The sequence below is a fragment of the Microcaecilia unicolor genome, chromosome 9 (assembly GCF_901765095.1).
Source record: "Microcaecilia unicolor chromosome 9, aMicUni1.1, whole genome shotgun sequence".
NCBI lineage: Eukaryota > Metazoa > Chordata > Amphibia > Gymnophiona > Siphonopidae > Microcaecilia > Microcaecilia unicolor.
Genome location: NC_044039.1, coordinates 89,008,667 through 89,031,195, shown reverse-complemented (window position 1 = coordinate 89,031,195; position 22,529 = coordinate 89,008,667). Strand labels below are relative to the sequence as shown.

Sequence of the window (22,529 nt, the reverse complement as noted above, 5' to 3'; positions counted from 1 at the left end):
ACTGTGCTACTTGCTGGCCGCCCTTGCCAGCTATCCTCCAGAGACTGTGCTACTTGCTGGCCGCCCTTGCCAGCTATCCTCCAGAGACTGTGCTTGGGCTAGCCGTCCGCTAGCCCTCATTCTGAGACAGTGCTTTTCCCTCTCGGAGTGCTAGCCGCCCTTGCTAGTCCTCCCTTAAAGACTGCGTTACTGACTACCAGCCAGGTCAGCCGTCACCCCGCGGTTCCAGCAGTCCTGCTGGCCACCTGCAGCTGAGGGCTCAACCCTCGGTGAACGGCGGTCGCCGCGGGTGAAGATTCGGGGTGCTCGGCTGTCCTCTGGGGCCTTGCGGGGCCTTAGAGAACCTAAGGGCTCACCAATAGAAACAGGACACAGGTTAAAAAAAAAAAAAAAGCTTTCAAATGCTCCCAGATTTCAACCTAATGCATGTTAAATGTGGGATATGAATGTCATAAATAAATAGAAACTCTGAATGTTAAAACACCTGATTCTCATAACATGATGTCTGTTTTAGTGGTCCATTACCAGCTCTGGGCACATCCACAATTTCCACAGGGAAGGGGATGGCCTCAGACATCTCCCGAACAAAAGATGAGAAAGACAAGCTCTCGGGAGGAGAAAGCTGTCTTTGGGGCGAGGGAGTAGAATCAGATGGGCTGCCTTGAGAGTCCTCACCAGAGAACTCCTCATGCATTTCATCATCATCCTAAAAGCTCAGACAGAGCCGCCCGGATCTGAGCCCGTCTCGATGAAGAGGCTTGACGGCCTTTATGATGGTGTCGAGAAGTTGACGGTCCCTGAGACTCCGGCGAAGCTTCCTGCCCCGATGTCTCGGGAGAGCCAACCCGGGAAGTCAAAGACACCGGCGCCGGAGGCGGCACCGTTGAGACAGACCTCACCACAGGCTGAAGGCCTGATGCATAAACATCCGGCACCGGCAATGTCGATACCTCCGACGCCGTCGGCACCGGTGCCTCTGAAATCATCGACACCGGCACCACCGGCACCGTCGGCACTGAGGTTGCCACTGCTGCATCATTTCCATAAAAAAAGGAAATAGGGCCTGCATACGCTCATCAAGAGCTGCTGCCGGAAGATGCTGAGGGGTCGGTTGAGGCATTGGAGGCAAAGTCTGCTGAGGTTGGGGAGTGGGGACTCGGCTGTCAGTGACCCCACGCGTCGGTACCTCAGTAATAGAGGGGGAGCGATCCTCTTGGCACCGACGCTTCTCGGGTATCGAATGTATCGATGACCCGGAGCTCCCGGTGCCGTGACGCGAAGGAGAATGACGACGGTGCCTCTTAGCCTTCGCCCGACGCCCGTCGTCGAGACTCCTCGGCACCGGAGAAGAGGACGTGGAATCCACATATCTCTTCGGGGCCGGGTCCGATGCAGGACGGTCCCGGGGGGTCTGCAAAGCAGGAGGCGCCGAGGCGGGCGGAGACCCACTCGATGCATCACTGCTCCCAGTGTGCATCGGTCGAATGGCAGCCTGTCCCCGGTCTCCCGGTGCCGACGCCTCCTTCGACGTCGACCTCGACGACGCCGGCTTCGAAGGCATCGTCCTCGACGGCACCGACTTCACCGGCACTGACTTCAGTGGCACCGATTTGGATGGCGCCGACTTAGACGACGTCGACGGAGCCGACGCCGAAGCACCGGGCCCAAAAATCTTCTCCCTCTGGGCATCTCGGGAGAGCAGTGTCCGCTTCTTCATAGCGAGACACAGTTTGCAGCCCTCCGAGTGGTGGTCCGGCCCAAGGCACTGTAAACACCACGAGTGTGGGTCAGTGCTGGAGATGGCCCGATGACAGCGGGCACAAGGCTTAAAGCTGCTGGGCGTCTTCGATGACATATCGGGAAAAACAGCCCCTGCCAAATCAAAAGACGCGATTGTGTCGTTAAAAGAAAAGGACACAAAAAAAAAGGGAAAAAAAGCCCCGGACGAGCGATTTAAATAAAATCGCAGGCTAAAAGAAAGAAAACTTAAATAATGAAAAAATATACTAATATACACTAAAAAAGGATACTTTTTGAAGTTCTTCTTCACCTCCGGGCACAGCAACACGAAGACGATATCAATCACCGTGTCACCTCTGACGCGGAGAAGAAAAAACTGAGGAATGTGTCCTCGCGGCGGGCGGGAAAACGGACGCGCGCATGTGCACTGCATCCGCCCTCGCGACGAGGGACATTTTTTTATTTTGATGTAGACTTTGCTAGAAAGTCCTCCGGGCTGACGTGACGTCACCCAATTGTGAGAATATTGGCCTGCTTGTCTTTGGAGAACCTTGCGGTACAAATTATTGTAGTAGATTACTACTCTTCATATGAAAAGTTATCCCGTTTTTATGCTTCCTCTGTGTACATCCGTATGCTGCAGAAGCTGGCATGTTTGAAAACATAAGTGAGATTAAATAAAAATGCTACCACCACCACGACAACGTAGATGTAGCAGCTCATAGATTTTTGCTTGCTTTGTTTTGAGTATATGTCGGGGACGACGGCTGCGCGGGGAAGGGAAAACTCAGATTTACTTAATTGGTTTCAGCGTTTTGACGTCACTTCATCTCCTGTCTAATAAAACGCCTTGTGATAACCTCCTTTCTTTGTTTTAGGTGTACGAACATGGCGGCTGCGGGGCAACCAACTTCAACATTTTGACGTCATGCCGGCTCCTGTGTTTTTCCAATCTCCTGATCCCACCCTCTTCTGACGCGTTTTCCTGTTTCTCTGACAGGGTGGGACGCGCCCCAGGAAGAGAGAGAAGTTGCGACAAAGGGGGCGGGGTCCCGGAGAAGGAAATCATTGAGGCCGGTGTGGTGGGTGACCCAAAGCATGAGTTTGAAGGTAGGATGGTGGGAGTGGGAAGTTTCAGATTGAGGGAGTGGTGCTGGATTGCTGATGAGGAGAGAGATAGGAAGAGATGACAGGTTGTTGGGAACGGAACGGGACCGGACCGGACCGGACCTTGGTTCCGGGATGCTTATAGAGAGGGGTTCTTGGTGTGTGAGTGCTGTCAAATGTGAGTGATTTGGTATCTTTATTTCGGTTTTGAAAAGGAGTTCAGTTTTTCTGCATATATTTTGTCTTGTAGACTGACAGTTGGACCCTCTTAAAAAGTTACACATGACAACACTGCTGCAGAAGGAGAGGGCCCCTGCAGACCTGCAAGTAGCTGCTGAGAAGTGGAACTTGTGGCATGGCCAATAAAGAGAATGAACTGGCTTGTGCAGCAAACTTGCAGGAAAAACTAGTAAACTCCAATAACTCTAGTTCCTCCCAGACTGAAGAGCCATCCTTTAAGTACAGTGGTTTCTTTACAGAGGTGAGCAATGTTTTCCTCAATCCATTTTTCCTTGTATATGTAAAGTTTGAATAATTTCTCTGACTGCAGGTGGGTCACAAATGCTTTAATTTTGAGACTTTTTAGTAAGGAGGACAGCAGTTCTTATTCTTCCCTCAGTTACTTTTACCATGAAGCTAATAGTATGTGTAGGGCATGTGGAATTTATACAACACAAGTCCATTTGGTCATTAAAAATGATATGTATTAAACTGGTGCACATAAATTGAGCTGCACTTTTCTAGCTGCACTGAGCTAAAAGACAAGAAGAGCAGGGAGACGACTAGTGGTGTACAGATGAGATGGATAGGAAGAACAAGAAGGAAGAGGATATAAGGAGTAGAAAAGAGGAGGGAACATAGAGAGGGCAGAAGGGATTTGCCTTATAATCGGCCTATGGAACAGAACAGACCTTGAGCTTTATTGTTTCCATAATTTTGTTGTTGCTTGTATATTCTGGGCCCTGTTCCAATACCTGCTTCTGGCTGAGATTGGTTCATGTGCTTTTTTTTTTTTTGGGGGGGGGGGGGGGGCATATCATGACATTTGGAGTCCCAAACTTGCAGCAATGGCAATTGAGTTAAATAATTGATTTTGCAGTGAGGGCACCCTTGATATTACCTTGCAGAAGCTGACTGTGTATCAGACAAACCAGGTCTGTAAAAATAAATATATATACAGTATTGGTGACTTTCATATCCAAAGGGTCTTCATCATTGTAGATAGAAAAAAGATACCACAGCCTACAAACACTACATATGTTAACTTTGAAGACCCCCTACATCCTTTTTCATTGATTTTTTAACTATGTCTGCAGATGATGCTTAGATTTTTCTCTTCTCTCCTATCATTCCCTCCTTTTTCGGAGTGGAAAAATAGCAGAAATCAAGGGTTCAGCTCTCACTGACACTCCTTGTGACCTTGGGCAAGCCATTTTACCCTCTTTTACTTCAGGTACCTACTTAAATTTTAAGCACTCTGGGGCAGGGAAATACGTTTTAAACCTGAATGAGACTTGCCTTGAGCTACTAATGAAAACTGAGCTAAATCTAAATTTGATATCGGACCAGTTGCTTGTTTTGACGTAGACAGTGAGTTGGGACTTGGTGGTCTAGGTAATGTAATAATTTATTTAGCATTTATTTATTGGGATTTATTAACTGCCTTTATGAAGAGATTCACCCAAATTGGTGTACAGCAGGTACAGTTTAACATAAAACTTACAATAGTTTTATATTACATAACAGTAGTAAAATGACCAAGTATAAACATACAGTAAATGAGGTAAACTTGAAAACAGAAAATTGAAAACCTAATAAAAGGATTACCATGAAACAGGATCAAAAATATATACATTTAACAGCATTGAAATTCAAATAAAGAGAAATGTATTTATTTTGACATTTATATCCCACATCAATCCTAAACAATGTTTAGGTTCAATGTGGCTTACAGATACAAATACATAAAAGTACATAATGTAAAGTACAATTAGTAGTGTAATTCTACAATAAGTCGTAAAGTTCATTTTAGAAAAACAAGCAAAAATTGTTTCCTAAAGTTACAGAGTGGTTAAATTTCAACTTAATGTACAGGAAGGTTGACAGAAATGTCCAAAGACCATATAGGAATGAATTAGGATTCATCATTATTTAGTAAAAAAAAAAAAAAATGAGCACACAATTAGAACGTTTAAATAACATAGCTATGATACAAATGCTTTTCTACAGTGCAACTTACCATATAGCTGAGGGTTCTAGTGCAGATGTATAGGTGGGGACAAAGATGGTTGTACATAGATGGGATAAATGTATGGCTAAACTAAAAGCAAGTTCTTTGTACAGTTAAACAAGATATAAGGAATTATGATACTGTGTTCTGTCTTTATCTGATTTCATTTCATGTTTACTGTGAGTGCAGGCTTTGCATGTGTTGTATGATACAGAAAAGCACATACTTTTAAATTGTCATCTTGTCTTTTTTGTTATATGGATGTATCCTTAGTTCTGGTTTTTACCGGTGGGAGATTGTGTCATACAAATCTGATGTCTTGGACTGGGTGACTAGAGAACTAGGTCAGAGGCATGTACCCAATGTGGTCTACTTGCGTTTCAGCAAAGTATTTGATATTGTTTCTCATAGGAAGCTCGTTAATAGAGTGAGCAGCCTGGGGGGTTGTCTCAAGGTGTTGAACTGGATCTAAAATTGATTAACAGACAACAGAGGGTACTGAAACATAGAAAGACCACCTGATTGAGGTTGATGCTAGCTTCAGGATTCACTCTGTTTGTTTTCCATTCTTCTGTGGTCTTCCTTCAATCCAGTTAAACTTTGCTTAGTTACTAAAGCTGCTACTGCTTCCAGAGCTGCAATATACTTTTTGGATCCTTTTCCTAATGCATGTGTCAAAGTTCCTGAGCGTGGTTCATTGCCATTCATCCTATAGATCTTTAACGATAGTTTCAAGTTTAACTTAGTGGTATAGCAAATACTAAATAGTGTGTTTATTGTAATCCGCTCAGAAAGTCCATCAGGCACTTTTCTAGCTGCATATAAACAGGCTTATGTTTGTCTGTTCTTGAAGAGTCCAAACTTAAATGCTTCTGTTTGTGTAAATTATTAGTCTCTATTTTAGTTAGTATTCTTATCCAAAGTACTTGAGAAACTGGTTTTTAACAGCTTTCTCAATTTTCAGAAAACTTAGTTCTGCATCCACATCAGTTGGTCTTTAGGCTGGGACATATCAATCATATTAACCTCCCTCTTGAGCGAGGTCCACAGTGCTCTCAACCAGAACAAAGTAGCTCTGATAGTATTACTGGACTTCTCTGCTGCTTTTGACTTGGTCAATCATGAGCTTCTTATAGCTAGGCTTGCGTCCATCAGTTTATCAGGTTGTGTATTGGAGTGGTTCTCATCTTTTCTTTTTGACCATTTTCTTTCATGTTGCTTCTCATCACTCTGTTTCTTCAGCTATTAAATTGTCCTGCAGGGTTTCTCAGGGCCCTGTGCTTTCTCTACTGTTGTTCAACATATTCCTAAGCCAATTAGCCCGCTTAGTTCAATCTTTAGGCAGAAGTGTTTACTATTATGCTGATGACATTCTTGTACACTGTGCAGATTGTTAACCCTGACCTTACACTCCACTTGCGGCTTGTCTGGACCAAGTTTCTCCTTGGCTACAAGAAAATTGGCATGTATTGAATGTGTCTAAAACAGTGGCTGCTTGGATGATTAGCTGGCCTTCACCATCAACTCTTGTTCCTTTAATACTAGGTTATACTATTTAAATTGTTGAATCCTTTAGATATTTAGGGTTCCTTATAGACCAGCAATTACAATTTGATCTTCATGTTTCTTCAGTGATCAGATGTTGCTTATTTGCTGTTTTTCAGTTCTGAATTGTCCAGATTTTTCTGGACAAAAATAACCAGCAGCATTCTTCAGTCCCTCGTTAAATCATGTTTAGACAATATTCTGTTAAACATTTGCAATCCATTCAAAATATGGCAATCAGAGTTCTATGCTGGGTGTGTGTTTGACCATATTTTACCTTTAATTTGTTTTATTGGCTTCCCATCGGTTATTGTTTTCAGTTCAAGATTTTTGAGTGGTATGGTCTACTGGGTCCAGCAGTGTGGAGCCAGCATCTAATCCTGCTCTTATTTACTGGTGAAGTTTTCCCTCATGTCTGACCTGAACTATTAATTGTCTTTTCTTTCTCTAACTTTGAGGATCTTAGATTATAAACTGCATAGTAAATACCAAGTAAGCAATACATAATAGAATGTTAGCAGAAAAGGCTCATTTTGGCACACGCAGTCAAATCATTTTTAACTGCCTGCTATTTGATTGCAGGTGTTATTAGTTTTGCTGTCAAACCCCATGCTTTGCCATTATGGTCCCTCTAAGGGCAATTCTATAATTTTAACATAAGAACATAAGCGTTGCCATATTGGGACAGACCAAAGGTCTATCCAGCCCAGCATCCTGTTTTCAACAGTAGCCAATCTAGGTCACAAGTACCTGGCAAGATCGCAAAACAGTACAATCCATTTTATGCTGCTTATCCTAGAAATAAGCAGTGGATTTTCCCATGTCCATCTTGATAATGGCTTATGGAGTTTTCTTTTAGGAAATTATCCAAACCTTTTTTAAACACTGCTAAGCTAACTGCTTTTACCATATTCTCTGGTATCAAATTCCACAGTTTGATTACATGTTGAATGAAGAAATATTTTCTCCGATTTGTTTTAAAGTTTAAAGAGTAAACAAGTGATTCATGTCTACCTGTTCCACTCCATTCATTGTTTTATACACCTCTATCATCTCCCCTCAGCCGTCTTTTCTCCAAGCTGAAGAATCCTATCTGCTTTAGCCTTTCCTCATAGAAAAGTCATCCCATCCCCCTTATTTTCATTGCCCTTCTCTGTACCTTTTCTAATTCCACTGTTGGACTCATTTTCAAAAGAGAAAAATGTCTAAAAAGTGGCATAAAGCAGCATTTGGACGTTTTTCTCACAAAAACATCCAAATTGATGTTTTCGAAACAAACTTTTAGACGTTTTTCTATGAAGTCTGTCAGATGTGCGTTCAAAACACAAGGGGGCGTGTCAGGGCGTGTTAAGGGCGGGATTTGAGCGTTCCTAAGACTTGGATGTTTTTCAGCCATAATGGAACAAAGCAAAACCGTCCAGGACTAATTATAACGAATAAGGCACAAAAGGGTACCCTAAATTACCAGATGACCACTGGAGGGAATCAGGGATGAACCCCCCCCCCCAATAACCTCCTGTGGTCATTGACCCCCTCCCACCCCCCCTCAAAATATGTAAATACAAATATGACTTACAAGCCTCTATGACAGACTCAGAGGCAGGTCTATTAGAGCAGCATGCAGGTCCCTGGACTAGTGTAGTGGTCAGTGCTGTGTATCATGGAGTGGGGAACTCGAGTCTATCTCCCTCTACTTGATACATATGTGGTGAAAACTGTGACCCCCTCCCCTCCAAAACTCACCAGAAACCCACTGTACACACATATAAGTACCCCCTTCACCCATAAGGTCTATTGTAGTGGTTTATAGTTGTGGAAAGTGGGTTTTGGGTAGGTTCTGGGGGGGCTCAGCAGACAAGATAAAGGAGCAACGGTGAGATGTGTACCTGGGAGCATGTTTTTGAAGTCCTTTAGGGTGCCCCATTTATCTCCTGGGATGTTTTGGGGGACCAGTCTACTAAAATTGCTGGCCCCTCCTACAACCCAATGGCTTGATTTTCTACGTTTTTCACTTCAGCATTTTTTTTTTTGAAAATGGACCAAAAAACAAAATGTCCAAAGCACAAAACAGTATTTAAAAAAAAATTGTTTTTGAAAACGACCTCCTTTCCTATTCAAATTTTGGATGCTTTTTGCAAAACGTCCAAAGTCAGACTTAGACGTCATATCAAAAATGCCCCTCGAAATTCAGTGACCAGAATTGCAAACAGGTGGTGTCGCACCATGGAGTGATGCAAAGGCATTGTAATGTCATTTTTGTTTTTCAATCCTTTCCTAATAATACCTAACATTCCATTTGCTTTCTTAGCTGCCCCTGCACATGGAGTAGAGGGTTTCAATGTATTATCAACAATGACACCTAAATCTCTTTCCTGGTCGATGACTCCTAATGTGGAACCTTGCATCATGTAGTTATAGTTTGGGTTCCTCTTTCCCACATGCATCACTTTGCACTCGCTCACATTAAACATGTGCCATTTGGATTCCCAGTCTCCCAATCTGATAAGATCCTCTTGTAATTTTTCACAATCCTCTTGCGATGTAACAACTTTTAATAACTTTTGGGCTCATTTTCAAAACAGAAAAATGTCTAAAAAGTGGCATAAAGCAGCATTTAAACGTTTTTCTCACAAAAACATCCAAATCAGTATTTTCAAAATCTATTTTTAGATATTTTTCTATGAAGTCTGTCAGAAGTGCGTCCAAATCTCAAGGGGCGTGTCAGGGGCGTGTTCAGGCCAGGACTTGGGCATTCCTAAGATTTAGACATTTTTCAGCCATAATGGAACAAAACAAAATCGTCCAGGACTAAAACTTAGACGTTTTGAGCTAGACCTGTTTTTATAACGAATAAGGCACAAACAGGTGCCCTAAATACCCAGATGACCACTGGAGGGAATCAGGGATGACCACCCCTTATTCTCCCAGTGGTCACTAACACCCTCCTACTCCCTAAAAATGTGATGAAAAACATTACTTGCTAGTCTCTGTGCCAGCTTCAGATGTTATGCTGAGGTCCATTAGAACAGCATTCAGGTCCTTAGAGTAGTCTAGTGGTGGGTACAGTGCACTGCAGACAGGTGGACCCAGGCTCCTACCTCCCCCTACCTGTTACAATTGTGAACAAAATTGTAAGCCCTCCAAAACTCACCAGAAACCCACTGTACCCACATATAGGTGCCCCCTTCACCCGTAAGGGCTATGGTAGTGGTGTACAGTTGGGGGTGGTGGGTTTTGTGGGGCTCAGCAGACAAGATAAGGGAGCAATGGTGAAATATGTACCTGGGAGATTTTATGAAGTCCACTTCAGTGCCCCCCTAGGGTGCCCTATTGCTTTCCTGGGATATCAGGGGGACCAGTCTACTAAAAATGCTGGCTCCTCCTACATCCCAATGGCTTGATTTTGTGCGTTTTGCACTTGGACGTTGATTTTTTTTTTTTTTTTTTGTCGAAAATGGACCAAGAAACCAAATGTCCAAATCACAAAACCTTGTGGCCTAGTGGTTAGGGTGGTGGACTTTGGTCCTGGGGAACTGAGGGAACTGAGTTCAATTACCACTTCAGGCACAGGCAGCTCCTTGTGACTCTGGGCAAGTCACTTAACCCTCCATTGCCCCATGTAAGCCGCATTGAGCCTGCCATGAGTGGGAAAGCGCAGGGTACAAATGTAACAACAACAAAAAAACAGTATTTAAAAAAAAAAAGACAGACGTTTTTCTTTTTTGAAAATGGCCTTCTTTCCTATTCAGAATGTGGACATTATTTTGCAAAACGTCCAAAGTCGGACTTAGACATATCAAAAATGCCCCTCTTTGTGTCATCAGTAAATTTAATTACCCTCTCTAGATCATTTATAAATATGTTAAAAAGCAGCGGTCCCAGCATAGACCCCTGGGGAACCCTACTATCTACCCTTCTCCATTGAGAATACTGACCATTTAACCCTACTCTCTGTTTTCTATCTTTAAATTAGTTTTAATTAACAATAGAACACTACCTCCTTTCATGTGACTCGCCAATTTCCTCTGGAGTCTTTTATGAGGTACTTTTTGTCAAAGGCCTTTTGAAAATCCAGATACACAGTATCAACTGGCTCACCTTTATCCAAATGTTCACTCCTTCAAAGAAATGTAATGTATTGGTGAGACAAGATTTCCCTCCACTAAATCCATGTTGGCTTTGTCTCATTAATTTATGCTTTTGAGTATGATTTGTAATTTTGTTCTTTATAATAGTCCCTACCATTTTGCCTGGCACCGACATCAGGCATACCTTTCAGTGCTTCCATATTAGAAATCATTCTTCCTGATTGCGTGTAGGATCAAATTTTCCTTCTCACTTTTAATAGCAGAATTTGCAGCACTATTTAGTTCATGTAGGTGCACATTTTGATATATTCCTTTCAAGGATGTGTTTGCAATAAATCTTGTCTTAATGTTGCCCCAGTGCTGCAGGTGGTGTTATTGTGTTCTTATGTGCAAGTCCACTGTGCTGAGAAAAATTTCTTCCCTTTGAAAGGCGAGAGGTTTTTATATTGTTCCAAGATAGTTACATAGAAAAATGTAGATAGATAAAGATCATATGGCCCATCCATGTCATCTCCTCTCCCTATCACTCCCTTCGAAATCTTGTGTACTTATCTCAAGCTCTTTTGAATTCAGATACTGTTTTTTCTCCACTGCTTCTACCGGGAAGCTGTTCCACCTTTTACCTTCATCTTATGCCCCCTTATTCCAGATATTCCTTTCAATTGAACGAGACTTGCCTCCTGTGCATTTATGCCGCATAGTTATTTAAAGGTCTTTATCACATCTCCCCTCTTCTTCCTTTCTTCAAAAGAATACATATTGAGATCTTTGTCCCCATATGCTTTTTGATGAAGACCACTGGCCATTTTAGTAGCCACCTTCTGGACTGATTCCATCCTGTTTAAATCTTTTTGAAGGTGCGATCTCCAGAATTGTACACAATATTCTACATTTATGAGTTATTTAAAAAATGTATACCCTGCTTACAACCTAAATGACTCTGATGAGGTTTCACAAGAGTCTTATACAGGGGCATCATCGTCTCCTTTTCCCTACTGGCCATTCCTCTCCCTATGCACCCAAGCATCCTAGCTTTCACTGCCTTTTCTATCTGTTTGGCCACCTTAAGATCATCACATACGATCACACCCAAATTCAAGAGAAGATAGTGCATATGGACAAAGGTGAAATCTGTTTTAGCTTTCTCTGCAAACCCTTTGCAACTGCAGAAATCTTGTCTCTTTCTGATGTCTTTCCAGTCTGTTACAAATGCAGAGAGAACACCTACTTCCTTTTTCGTCATACCAGACCAGTCCAGACAAATGGGTTATGTTCATCAACCAGCTGATGAAAGGGAAAGTGTCACGGTTGTACCCATGTTTCGTGCTCTCCTTCCTCTCGCCACCTGGTGGCTGCAATGGACTGTCTGGTTATTGTCACCCGTTCCAGATTTTAGTCCGGTCCGGATCTTTCGGGCTGCCAGACTTGCTTGCTTGGATTGAACCTACACAGCACCCGTAGTTGCCTGGTGATTGCTGCAGCTTGAGCCTCAGCTGCTGCGGGGCTTATTAGTCAGTTGGAAATTCTCTGTCTTTGCCTTTGCATTGCCTTAGGCCCTGGTATGTTGGTGCTTGTTGCACTTCTGTTTAAGTTCTTGCCTGAGTTTCTTGGTTGTTTCTAGTTAGGCTGTGTGTAGTTTAGATTAGGTTGTTGTTTGTTTGCTAGTCCTGTCTCTGGGTTATAGTTTTGTGTTTAGTCTTTGTCTGTTTGTGTCTTTGTGGCTGCTCTGCAGCTTTCAGTTCTGTGTCTTGTTATCAGTGTTTTGTTCCCTGTTTTAGTGGCTGCTTGCAGCTTTCAGTCCTGCCCTTTAGCTTTCCCTTCCTTGCCCTGCTGCCCCTGTATGTTCCTTTCCCCTCTGACCCTCAGTCCTGGTTCAGCCTAGTGGGTATCCAGTCCTGCCTTGCCCAGTAAGTCCTGCCAGCCACCTGCAGTCAGGGGCTCAACTCCTGGTGAAAGGCGGCCAAGTGCAGGTGAAGTTTAAGTGTGCCTGCTTTGCTTATTCCTGCTTGTTTGCCTTTGCTGCAACTCCAGTCCGGGGTTCCAGTCCTGTTCTGCCTAGTCTCCGGTGTGGGGTGGTTTTGCCTGCCACTGCCGCTCCTCAGCAGTGGCCCAAGGGCTCACAAACCTAGTTTCAGCTTTGAAAATGTGACAGAAAGGGACTTGATATACAGCCTTTCTGTGGTTTTTACAACTACAATCAAAGTGGTTTATATAGTACTAGTAAAAAAGGCCTTTTTCTGACACAAATGAAATGGGCGCTAGCAAGGTTTTCCTCGGAGTTTGTATGTTTGAGAGAGTGTATGTGAGAGTGACTGTGTGTGAGAGAGAGAGTGACTGTGCGAGTGTGTGTGAGAGAGAGTGAGTCTGGGTGCGAGTGTGTCCTTGAGAGAGTGTGTGTGAGAAAATGAGTGTGTGCAAGTGAGTATGTGAGACACAGTGTGAGAGAGAGAGAGTGTGTTTCACACAGATACAGTGTGTGCGAGAGAGAGAGATTGTGTGTGAGACACAGACTCTGTGAGACTGAGTGTATGAGACCAAGAGAGTGTGTGAGTGACTGTGTGACACATAGAGAGTGAATGTGATACAGTGTGAGACATAGAGTGTGTGAGAGAGAGTGTATGAGAGTGAGAGCGAGAAAGACATTGACTGTGAGAGAGAGAGAGTGTGTGTGACAGAGATACCTCCCCCCCCCCCCCCCCCCACCCTTTCTGGTGTCAGGCCCCCCTCTCTCTCTGGTGTCTGAGCGTTACTGTGCAGGACGCTGAGCTCTGGCTGTGCTTCAAGGAACTGACCAATCCTATTTAATAGAATGCACCTCCAACATTCTGAAGCCAAGAAACCTCATGTGGTTGGTCATTTCTGCTTGTGACGAACCCAGAAGTACGTGATGTCAATTCAGGAGATGGATACAGACAGCAGGAATGCCTCAGCCATGCAGTCAGCTTCAGAATGTTGGAGATGCGTTTTATTATATAGGATATACAGGTACTTATTTGTACCTGGGGCAATGGAAGGTTAAGTGACTTGCCCAGAGCCACAAGGAGCAGCACTTGAGAATCGAACCTAGTCTCCCAGGATCAAAGTCTGCTGCCCTAATCACTAGGCAACTCCTCTACAGAGAAAAAATTATTCTTGTGATTCGCCCCTTAAGGGTGTTGTACAGCCTGGAATGTTCAGTATTTTCTCTGTCTCCAAGCGGATGGTTGAAGCATAATGCAGCCCCTTTGTGGTGCTTTTCAGCCAGCTCCTGCCCCAGTTGAAACTGGGTGTCATTTGAGCAGGGGGCATCTTCTTGGAGGATGTATGCTGCTTTACTTTATGAGGTAATTCTGGATGGAGCTGGGTGACAACCGGTAGTTTAAACAACCAATCAACCGCTAGACATCTACGTATGTAAGGATAGGTGCTTTAAACGGACGAAAAAGCCTCAAACGAACCGCTAAGGTACTCCTTATGTTAACGAATCAACTTTAGGGAGACCTGTGGACTCATCACAGGCAAAAAACTTCCTGACTTTATTTTACAGCTCTTCAATTCTCTAGTTGAAATACTTAAAGTAGTTATGAGGAAACTTAGCTCTCCAGCTGTCCAGTCATTCATTGAAGCTCTTTTCAGCTACCACTGCCCGACTTTGGCCAAGGTTTCGATCTCTGCTTCAGGGTTACCGTGGACTGAAGCTGGTCAGTTCTGAAAGAGAGCAATACAATTGAGATTCTACAAGCTTCACCACGATGTTTAGCTAGTGACAACCGGTAGTGCCAGGTCCCTTCCCCTCTCCTCCCCTCCCCTTGCTTTTAAGCTGTTGCTGAGAGTTTTCAGCAGGCTGTAGGCTAATATTAAAAACTTACTTATGTGAGTTGGATAACAATTTCATGCTCTTTTTATGGGCTCCTGCTCAACCAGTGAGTACTTTCACTGGCTGCTCTTACTGTCGTGTTCCTGTGTTTAAGGGAAGGCCTATGTGCTTTTTCCTTTACTTCCTCACTTGTTTAGCTGAGCAGTCGTATGGTTTCTGCTTTGGCCTTCCCGTGTGCCTCTCAAAGCAGCTGATTATCCCATGCAACTTTTGCAACTGCTATATACGGTAGCATCGGCCTTGGTGCTCTTTATTTGGGCTCAAGTCTCTGCGGATTCTCTTTGGCTACGATTTTGATGATTATTTGGAGCCTTCAGTCAGAAAGGGCTAAGGAGGTGTGCGGAGCCACTGCTCCCTGTGATGCCTTAAGTCATTAGTTCCTCGTCAGTCCCTGGTTGGTGTCATTTTTTGTTTTGGGGCTCTGCCGACTTGTTTGTTAGCAGACTTGTTTCTTATCGGGTTGGACACTACTCTTTTGGTGGTTGGCGTTTGAGCCCTTTCTCTGCAGACTTTGCTACCTTTACTGTGGCAACTTTTTTTTTAAGTCTGGTTTACGCCAGTACATTTTCTCTCTAATGCCAAATTGCAGAGTGTGTCTGAGTCTGCCACAGTTTGTGGCTTATTGTCTTCAGCCCTGGGCGCAATGTTTTTGGGTTTTTTTTTCCATCTAGCATGCATGCAACATGTTTAGCCCATCACAACTATGGGACAGCGACCTTAATGGCATCTTTCTTCTGGAACTTTCCCTAGCTCTCTGTCTCAGATTATCTTGACACCTATATTAATTTTTAAAATATTGCAGTCACCAAGGAAGATACATAGTAACATAGTAGATGACGGCAGAAAAAGACCTGCACGGTCCATCCAGTCTGCCCAAGAAGATAAATTCATATGTGCTACTTTTTATTATTTGTACTGTCCTCTTCAGTGCACAGACCGTATAAGTCTGGCCAGCCCTATCCCCGCCTCCCAACCACCAGCTCTGGCACAGACCGTATAAGTCTGCCCAGCACTATCCCTGCCACCCACCACCGGCTCTGACACAGACCGTATAAGTCTGCCCAGCACTATCCCCGCCTCCCAACCACCAGCTCTGGCACAGACCGTATAAGTCTGCCCAGCACTATCCCTGCCACCCACCACCGGCTCTGGCACAGACCGTATAAGTCTGCCCAGCACTAGTCCCGCCTCCCAACCACCAGCCCCAGCACAGACCGTATATGTCTGCCCACACTAGCCCCACCTCCCAACCACCAGCTCTGCCACCCATTCTAGGCTAAGCTCCTGAGGATCCCTTTCTTCTGCACAGGATTCTTTTATGTTTATCCCACGCATGTTTGAATTCCATTACCGTTTTCATCTCCACCACCTCCCGCGGGAGGGCATTCCAAGCATCCACCACCCTCTCCGTGAAAAAATACTTCCTGACATTCTTCTTGAGTCTGCCCCCCTTCAATCTCATTTCATGCCCTCTCGTTCTACCGCCTTCCCATCTCCGGAAAAGGTTCGTTTGCGGATTAATACCTTTCAAATATTTGAACATCTGTATCATATCACCCCTGTTCCTCCTTTCCTCCAGGGTATACATGTTCAGGTCCGCAAGTCTCTCCTCATACGTCTTGTAACACAAATCCCATACCATCCTCGTAGCTTTTCTTTGCACCGCTTCAATTCTTTTTAGCAAGATACGGCCTCCAAAACTGAACACAATACTCCAGGTGGGGCCTCACCAACGACTTGTACAGGGGCATCAACACCTCTTTTCTTCTGCTGGTCACACCTCTCTCTATACAGCCTAGTAACCTTCTAGCTACGGCCACCGCCTTGTCACACTGTTTCATCGCCTTCAGATCCTCAGATACTATCACCCCAAGATCCCTCTCCCCATCCGTACCTAGCAGACTCTCACCGCCTAACACATACGCCTCTCTTGGATTTCTACTCCCTAAGTGTATCACTTTGCATTTCTTCGCATTGAATTTTAATTGCCAAACCTTAGACCATTCTTCTAGCTTTTTCAGATCCTTTTTCATGTTTTCCACTCCCTCCGGGGTGTCCACTGTGTTACAAATCTTAGTATCATCCGCAAATAGGCAAACTTTACCTTCTAACCCTTCGGCAATGTCACTCACAAATATATTGAACAGAATCGGCCCCAGCACCGATCCCTGAGGCACTCCACTACTCACCTTTCCCTCCTCCGAGCGAACTCCATTCACCACCACCCTCTGGCGCCTGTCCGTCAACCAGTTCCTAATCCAGTTCACCACTTTGGGTCCTATCTTCAGCCCATCCAGTTTATTTAAGAGCCTCCTGTGGGGAACCGTGTCAAAAGCCTTGCTGAAATCCAAGTAGATTACGTCTACAGCACTTCCACGGTTCAATTCTCCGGTCACCCAATCAAAGAATTCAATGAGATTCGTTTGGCACGATTTCCCTTTGGTAAAATCTTGTCTCGGATCTTGCAACTCATTTTCTTCCAGGAAATTCACTATCCTTTCCTACAGCATCGCTTCCATTACTTTTCCAATAATCAAAGTGAGGCTTACCGGCCTGTAGTTTCCAGCTTCTTCCCTATCACCACTTTTGTGAAGAGGGACCACCTGCGCCGTTCTCCAATCCCTCGGAACCTCTCCCATTTCTAAGGATTTATTAAACAAATCTTTAAGAGGACCCGCCAGAACCTCTCTGAGCTCCCTCAATATCCTGGAGTGGATCCCATCCGGTCCCATGGCTTTGTCCACCTTTAGTTTTTCTAGTTGTTGATACACACTCTCTTTCGTGAACGGTGCTATATCCACTCCATTCTCAAATGAACTTTTGCCAGTCCATCATGGTCCTTCTCCCGGATTTTCTTCAGTAAAAACAGAACAAAAGTATCTATTTAGCAAATTTGCCTTTTCTTCATCATTATCTACGTAGCGGTTTGCAGTATCTTTTAGTCTCACAATTCCCTTTTAAGTCATTCTCCTTTCACTAATATACCTGAAGAAATTTTTGTCACCCCTCCTTGCCTTTCTAGCCATTTGTTCTTCCGCTTTCGCCAGACGTACCTCTCTCTTGGCTTCTTTCAGTTTCCTCCGGTATTCCTCCCCGTGTTTCTCGTGTTGAGTTTTTTTTGTATTTCTGGAATGCGAACTCTTTAGCCTTTATTTTCTCAGCCACTTGCTTGGAGAACCATAGCGGTTTCCTTTTTCTCTTGCTTTTATTTACTTTCCTTACATAAAGGTTTGTGGCCCTATTTATAGCTTCTTTCAGCCTGGACACTTCCACTTCTCGTACGTCCTCCCAGCCCATCAGCTCCCTCCTTAGGTATTCCCCCATTTTACTAAAATCAGCACACTTGAAATCCAGGACTTTGAGTTTTGAGTGGCCACCCTCCTCTTCAGCCGTCATATCAAACCAAACTGTTTGATGGTCACTGCCGCCCAGGTGGGCACCCACTCGGATATTTGACACGCTATCCGCATTTGTGAGCACCAGATCCAGCGTTGCTCCCTCCCTCGTGGGTTCCATGACCATTTGTCTGAGCAGAGCACTTTGGAAAGCATCCACAATCTCTCTACTTCTTTCCGATTCCGCAGACGGAACCTTCCAATCTACATCTGGCAGATTGAAATCTCCTAGCAACAGCACCTCTCTCTTCTTTCCCAACTTTTGAATATCTGCGATCAGGTCTTTATCTAATTCTTCCAATTGTGTTGGAGGTCTGTAGACAACACCCACGTGGACAGAGGTTCTATCATCTCTTTTTAAGGTGATCCATATCGCTTCTTCCTTACCCCAGGTCCCTGTCATTTCGGTTGCTGTGATATCATTTCTCACATATAGAGCTACTCCTCCACCTTTACGACCCTCTCTATCCTTCCTAAATAGATTATAGCCTGGTATGTTTGCATCCCATTCATGGGAACCATTGAGCCATGTCTCTGTGATTGCAACAACGTCCAAGTCTGCCTCCAACATCAGGGCTTGAAGGTCATGAACTTTGTTACCAAGACTGTGAGCATTTGTGGTCATCACTTTCCATTTACATTTCCATTTCCTGGTATGTGTTTCAACATTTGATATTTTGGTGTGTTTTCTGTCTTTGGGTCCCTCCATATCTTTTTGTTCCACCTTAATTTCTTTTGGTGTTTCTTCTGGCTCAGTTCTATTTTTAGGAACCTCACAGAGCTCTAATGGAGTAAAAGAATTCTGTAGGGGTAACACTTTTGAGGGTGTATGCCTCTGTGTCACATGACGAAGTCTGCCTGAGCCTACTATGAACCATCTATTCTTAGGCGGTTTTATCCTTTGAGGCAGTGGTGTGAATTTGGTTTGATTTTGTGCAGTCTTAGAAGTTGCTTTAAGTGCATCTAATTCCTGCTTTAATTTACTGACCTCTTGTTTTAAACTAGCGAGCTGATTACAGATAGGACAAGCCTTAAGTTTCCAGATGATTGGCCTTGAAACTAAAGCTCCACAATTATTACAGAGAATAAAAGTCATCTTGATTTGTTGAATGGGTATGAATAGGTATTTTATGATGAGGCTTGACAGTGTACAAGATTAACTTTACTCCTCAGCAATTTGAGACAGTTGTAATTCGGGTGGAGTTAAGTTGTGATAAGTAGTATAGTTAGAATAGGGATTTAGGAAGTGTCAGTCTTGGGGTGGGTGGGTATAAACCTAAACTTGTGGAATGTGATTGCTGTAAAACCTCTCTTAGGCCTGTATTAAGCCTCTTTTCTACAAAGCTGATTGGGACAAGGGGAGGACAAGGATAGTAGGTAGAGATGTGCAAAAAAAAACCACAGTTCTAGGGTAGGAAAAGCCACAAATATAGCCAGCACAGATCTTATCTGAGTTTCTCCCAGCCAGAGACCAGCAACACAGCTCTCCACAGAAAACACACTTGTGCTTTTAAAATGGCTGCAGAAAAAAAAAACCAGGTGAACTGAGATAGATGGGGTGGGGGAAGGAAGGAGCTCAGAAACTTGGCAAAAGAAAGATTTCTAATACTTGCTGGCAGTTTGAAAGCAGAAATCTAGTTTTCAGATTCACAGATATCAATAAACCAGTTTGAAACACAGTTTGAAACACAGTCAGATTATACAATCAGATCAAACAGGGCTTTTTTTTTTTTTAATCTTTTTAGGAAAATATATCTGCAGGGACACAGACAGACAAGGATAGTAGGTAGAGATGTGCAAAAAAAACCACAGTTCTAGGGTAGGAAAAGCCACAAATATAGCCAGCACAAATCTTATCTGAGTTTCTCCCAGCCAGAGACCAGCAACACAGCTCTCCACAGAAAACACACGGCTAACTATAGACCGGTGGTGTCTATTCCTTATTTTGTTTAGGTAATGGAGTCCATAGTAACAAGACCATTAGTGGCTTACTTAGACCAGTTTAATCTGTTACACTCATCACAATCAGGATTCTGTGCACGGAAACCTCATTAATTTCATCATTGGATTATATCAGGTCTTTTTAAAATCCTAGTCGTAGAGCTGTTATTATGCATTTGGATTTATCAAGCGCTTTTGATGTGGTTGATCATAAGGTTTTATTAGAAATTCTTGGTAACTTTGGTGTTACAGGCAATGTTATAGTTTAAGGGTTTCCTAACTACCAGATCGTACTGTGTTAAATTTCAGGATCAAATATCTGGAAATCGGTCATTACCTTCAGGTGTCCCATAGGGATCCCAACTGTCCCCGGTATTGTTTAATGTCCTTTTTTCATATCTGGGAAAGCACTTAGAGAAGGAAGGTTTTGCAAGTTATATCTATGCTGATGACATTACCATAGTTTTCTGTTTTAAATCTAGCTTACAAGACCTGTATGATTCAACAGCCCATTGTCTCTCTATTGTAACCAAGTGGATGTCACCTCACTATTTAAAAATAAATAGAAAAAAAAAAACAAATTCATGTTAGTAGACACAAAGAAAAAACAAACAGTGAGTTTGATTTGGATTATCAATGGTGAATGTTTTCCATTAGACCAATCAATACACATTTTAGGCATGGTTGTAGACAATAAGCTATCTATGGAACATCAGGTTAATGCTGTTGTTAGAAGTTCATTTTTTATTTTGTGAAAGCAAAGCGCAGTTTGTAAATATCTAGCTGAAGATATGTTTAGACTTGTTCAATCATTGATACTTAGCAAACTAGATTACTGTAATATTGTATATTTGGGATCAACACAAAACCTCTTAAAGAAGATGCAGACAATACAAAATGTAACGGTTCACCTAATTTATTGCCTTAAAAAATCAGAAAGGATTACACTCTATTTTGTTAAGCCTAATAAGTAGAGGCAAGAATACTTTTTAAATTGGGTAATTTGCTTTGGAAAACTACGAATGGGAACCACAATATATGATACACATGCTTTATTACTCATCAGCAAGACATTTGTATGGTCTACGAATCTCTCTTGTAATTTGGTTTCCTTAATCCTCGGGGAATTATATCTAAAAAGCTTTTTACCCATTTATTTATGGCATTTCTATCTTACATTAGCCTAAGTGGAACTCAGGTTCAACTTGGCTTACAATATAAACTTAAAAGAAATCTTCAGCACTGACTTCTAACATTGTTGAAGATTGAGCTAAAAAAGTAAGTTTTCAATAAATTACAAAATAACCCATAATCACTAGTATATCTAATTTGTTTAGGAAAAGAGTTCCAGATTTTTGTACATAAGTTAGCATTGTGGATTGTAAGATACGTTTCTGCAACTGGGGGAATGTAAAATGAGAGATTCTCTGGATGACACGGAAGCACTGCATGGAGGTAATTCAATTAGTTCATTCATTTAGGACGGTGACGTACCAAATAAAATTTAATGGACCAATGCACATAGCTTGAACAAAATTCTGCTCTTTATAGGTAACCAGTGGGGTACAAATGTAACAATAAATAAATAAAATAAGATTATGAAGGAGTGGGGTAGCTTTAGCAAAGAACGGTGATTTACAAATTAGACAGGCAGCCAGTCGTGTTTTGAACAATTTGTAGTTTTTTAAGAAGACTGCATTTAATTCTAGCATAGATGGAATTATAATAGTCGATTTTTGTTAGAACAAGATATTGGGTTAAGGTACGGAAGACTGGTCTTGTGAAAAATAATCACAACCTCTTTAGATTCCAAAGCATATGGAAGGGACCAAAGACAACATTTGAGACTTGACTTTCTAAGGATAAAAACTGATCAACTATAACCTCTAAGATTTTCATTGAGGATACAAGAGGATAGGTTATATTATCAATTGTAAAATCTTTGAGATAAGGATTTATTAATAAAAATTTAGTCTTCTCAGTATTAAGTTTCAGTTTAAAATTAGAAGCCCAGGATTCAGTTAATGTGATACCTAATCTGATTTTGTTAATGATATCATATAAAAGAGTTTTGGAAAATGAGATGTAAGTAGTGATGTCATCAGCATCAATAAAAATAGAAAGACCATTGCTCTCAAGTAGATTACCAAGATTATCATGATGTTAAATAAGATGGGAGACAAGGGAGAACCCTGTGGTACTCCACAACTAGAAATCCAGGATGAAGAGAGAGTGCATAATTGTTTAACTTGGTATGATCTAGATTTCAGAAATCCTGAGAACCAATCATGGACAGCACCACAAATACTATAACGGTCAAGAATATTTAAGAGAATATTGTGGTCGACTTTATCAAATGCGCTAGACATATCGAATTGGAGTACTATAATTTTATTACCAATATTGAGCTGGCTAAGAGTGGTAAGAACAGTTTCGGTGCTGTAGGAAGGTCTAAATCCAGATTGTGATTTGTGCAGTTGGAGATATTCCATTAGTTGTTGCAAGACCAGTTTTTCCATGACCTTGACAAATAAAGGGATTGAAGCTACAGGTCTGTAATTGGAAACAATGCTTTGGCTTGTTTGGGAATTTTTAGGGATAGAAGTCGGTAATATTGCCACTTCTTA

At 42.7% G+C, this 22,529-nt stretch overlaps 1 protein-coding gene across 2 annotated transcripts in view; it reads left to right on the top strand.

The window, feature by feature from the left end:
* Window positions 1-2,762: 2,762 nt before the first annotated feature.
* The window catches only part of KATNBL1 (katanin regulatory subunit B1 like 1), a 70,003-nt gene continuing 50,236 nt past the window's right edge, over window positions 2,763-22,529 (top strand). For both annotated transcript variants that reach the window (XM_030215229.1, XM_030215228.1), the window contains exons 1-2: window positions 2,763-2,850; window positions 3,098-3,328. In XM_030215229.1, coding sequence (XP_030071089.1) covers window positions 3,203-3,328 — 126 coding nt within the window. In that variant the 5' untranslated portion in view covers window positions 2,763-2,850; window positions 3,098-3,202. The remainder of the gene's footprint in view (window positions 2,851-3,097; window positions 3,329-22,529) is intronic.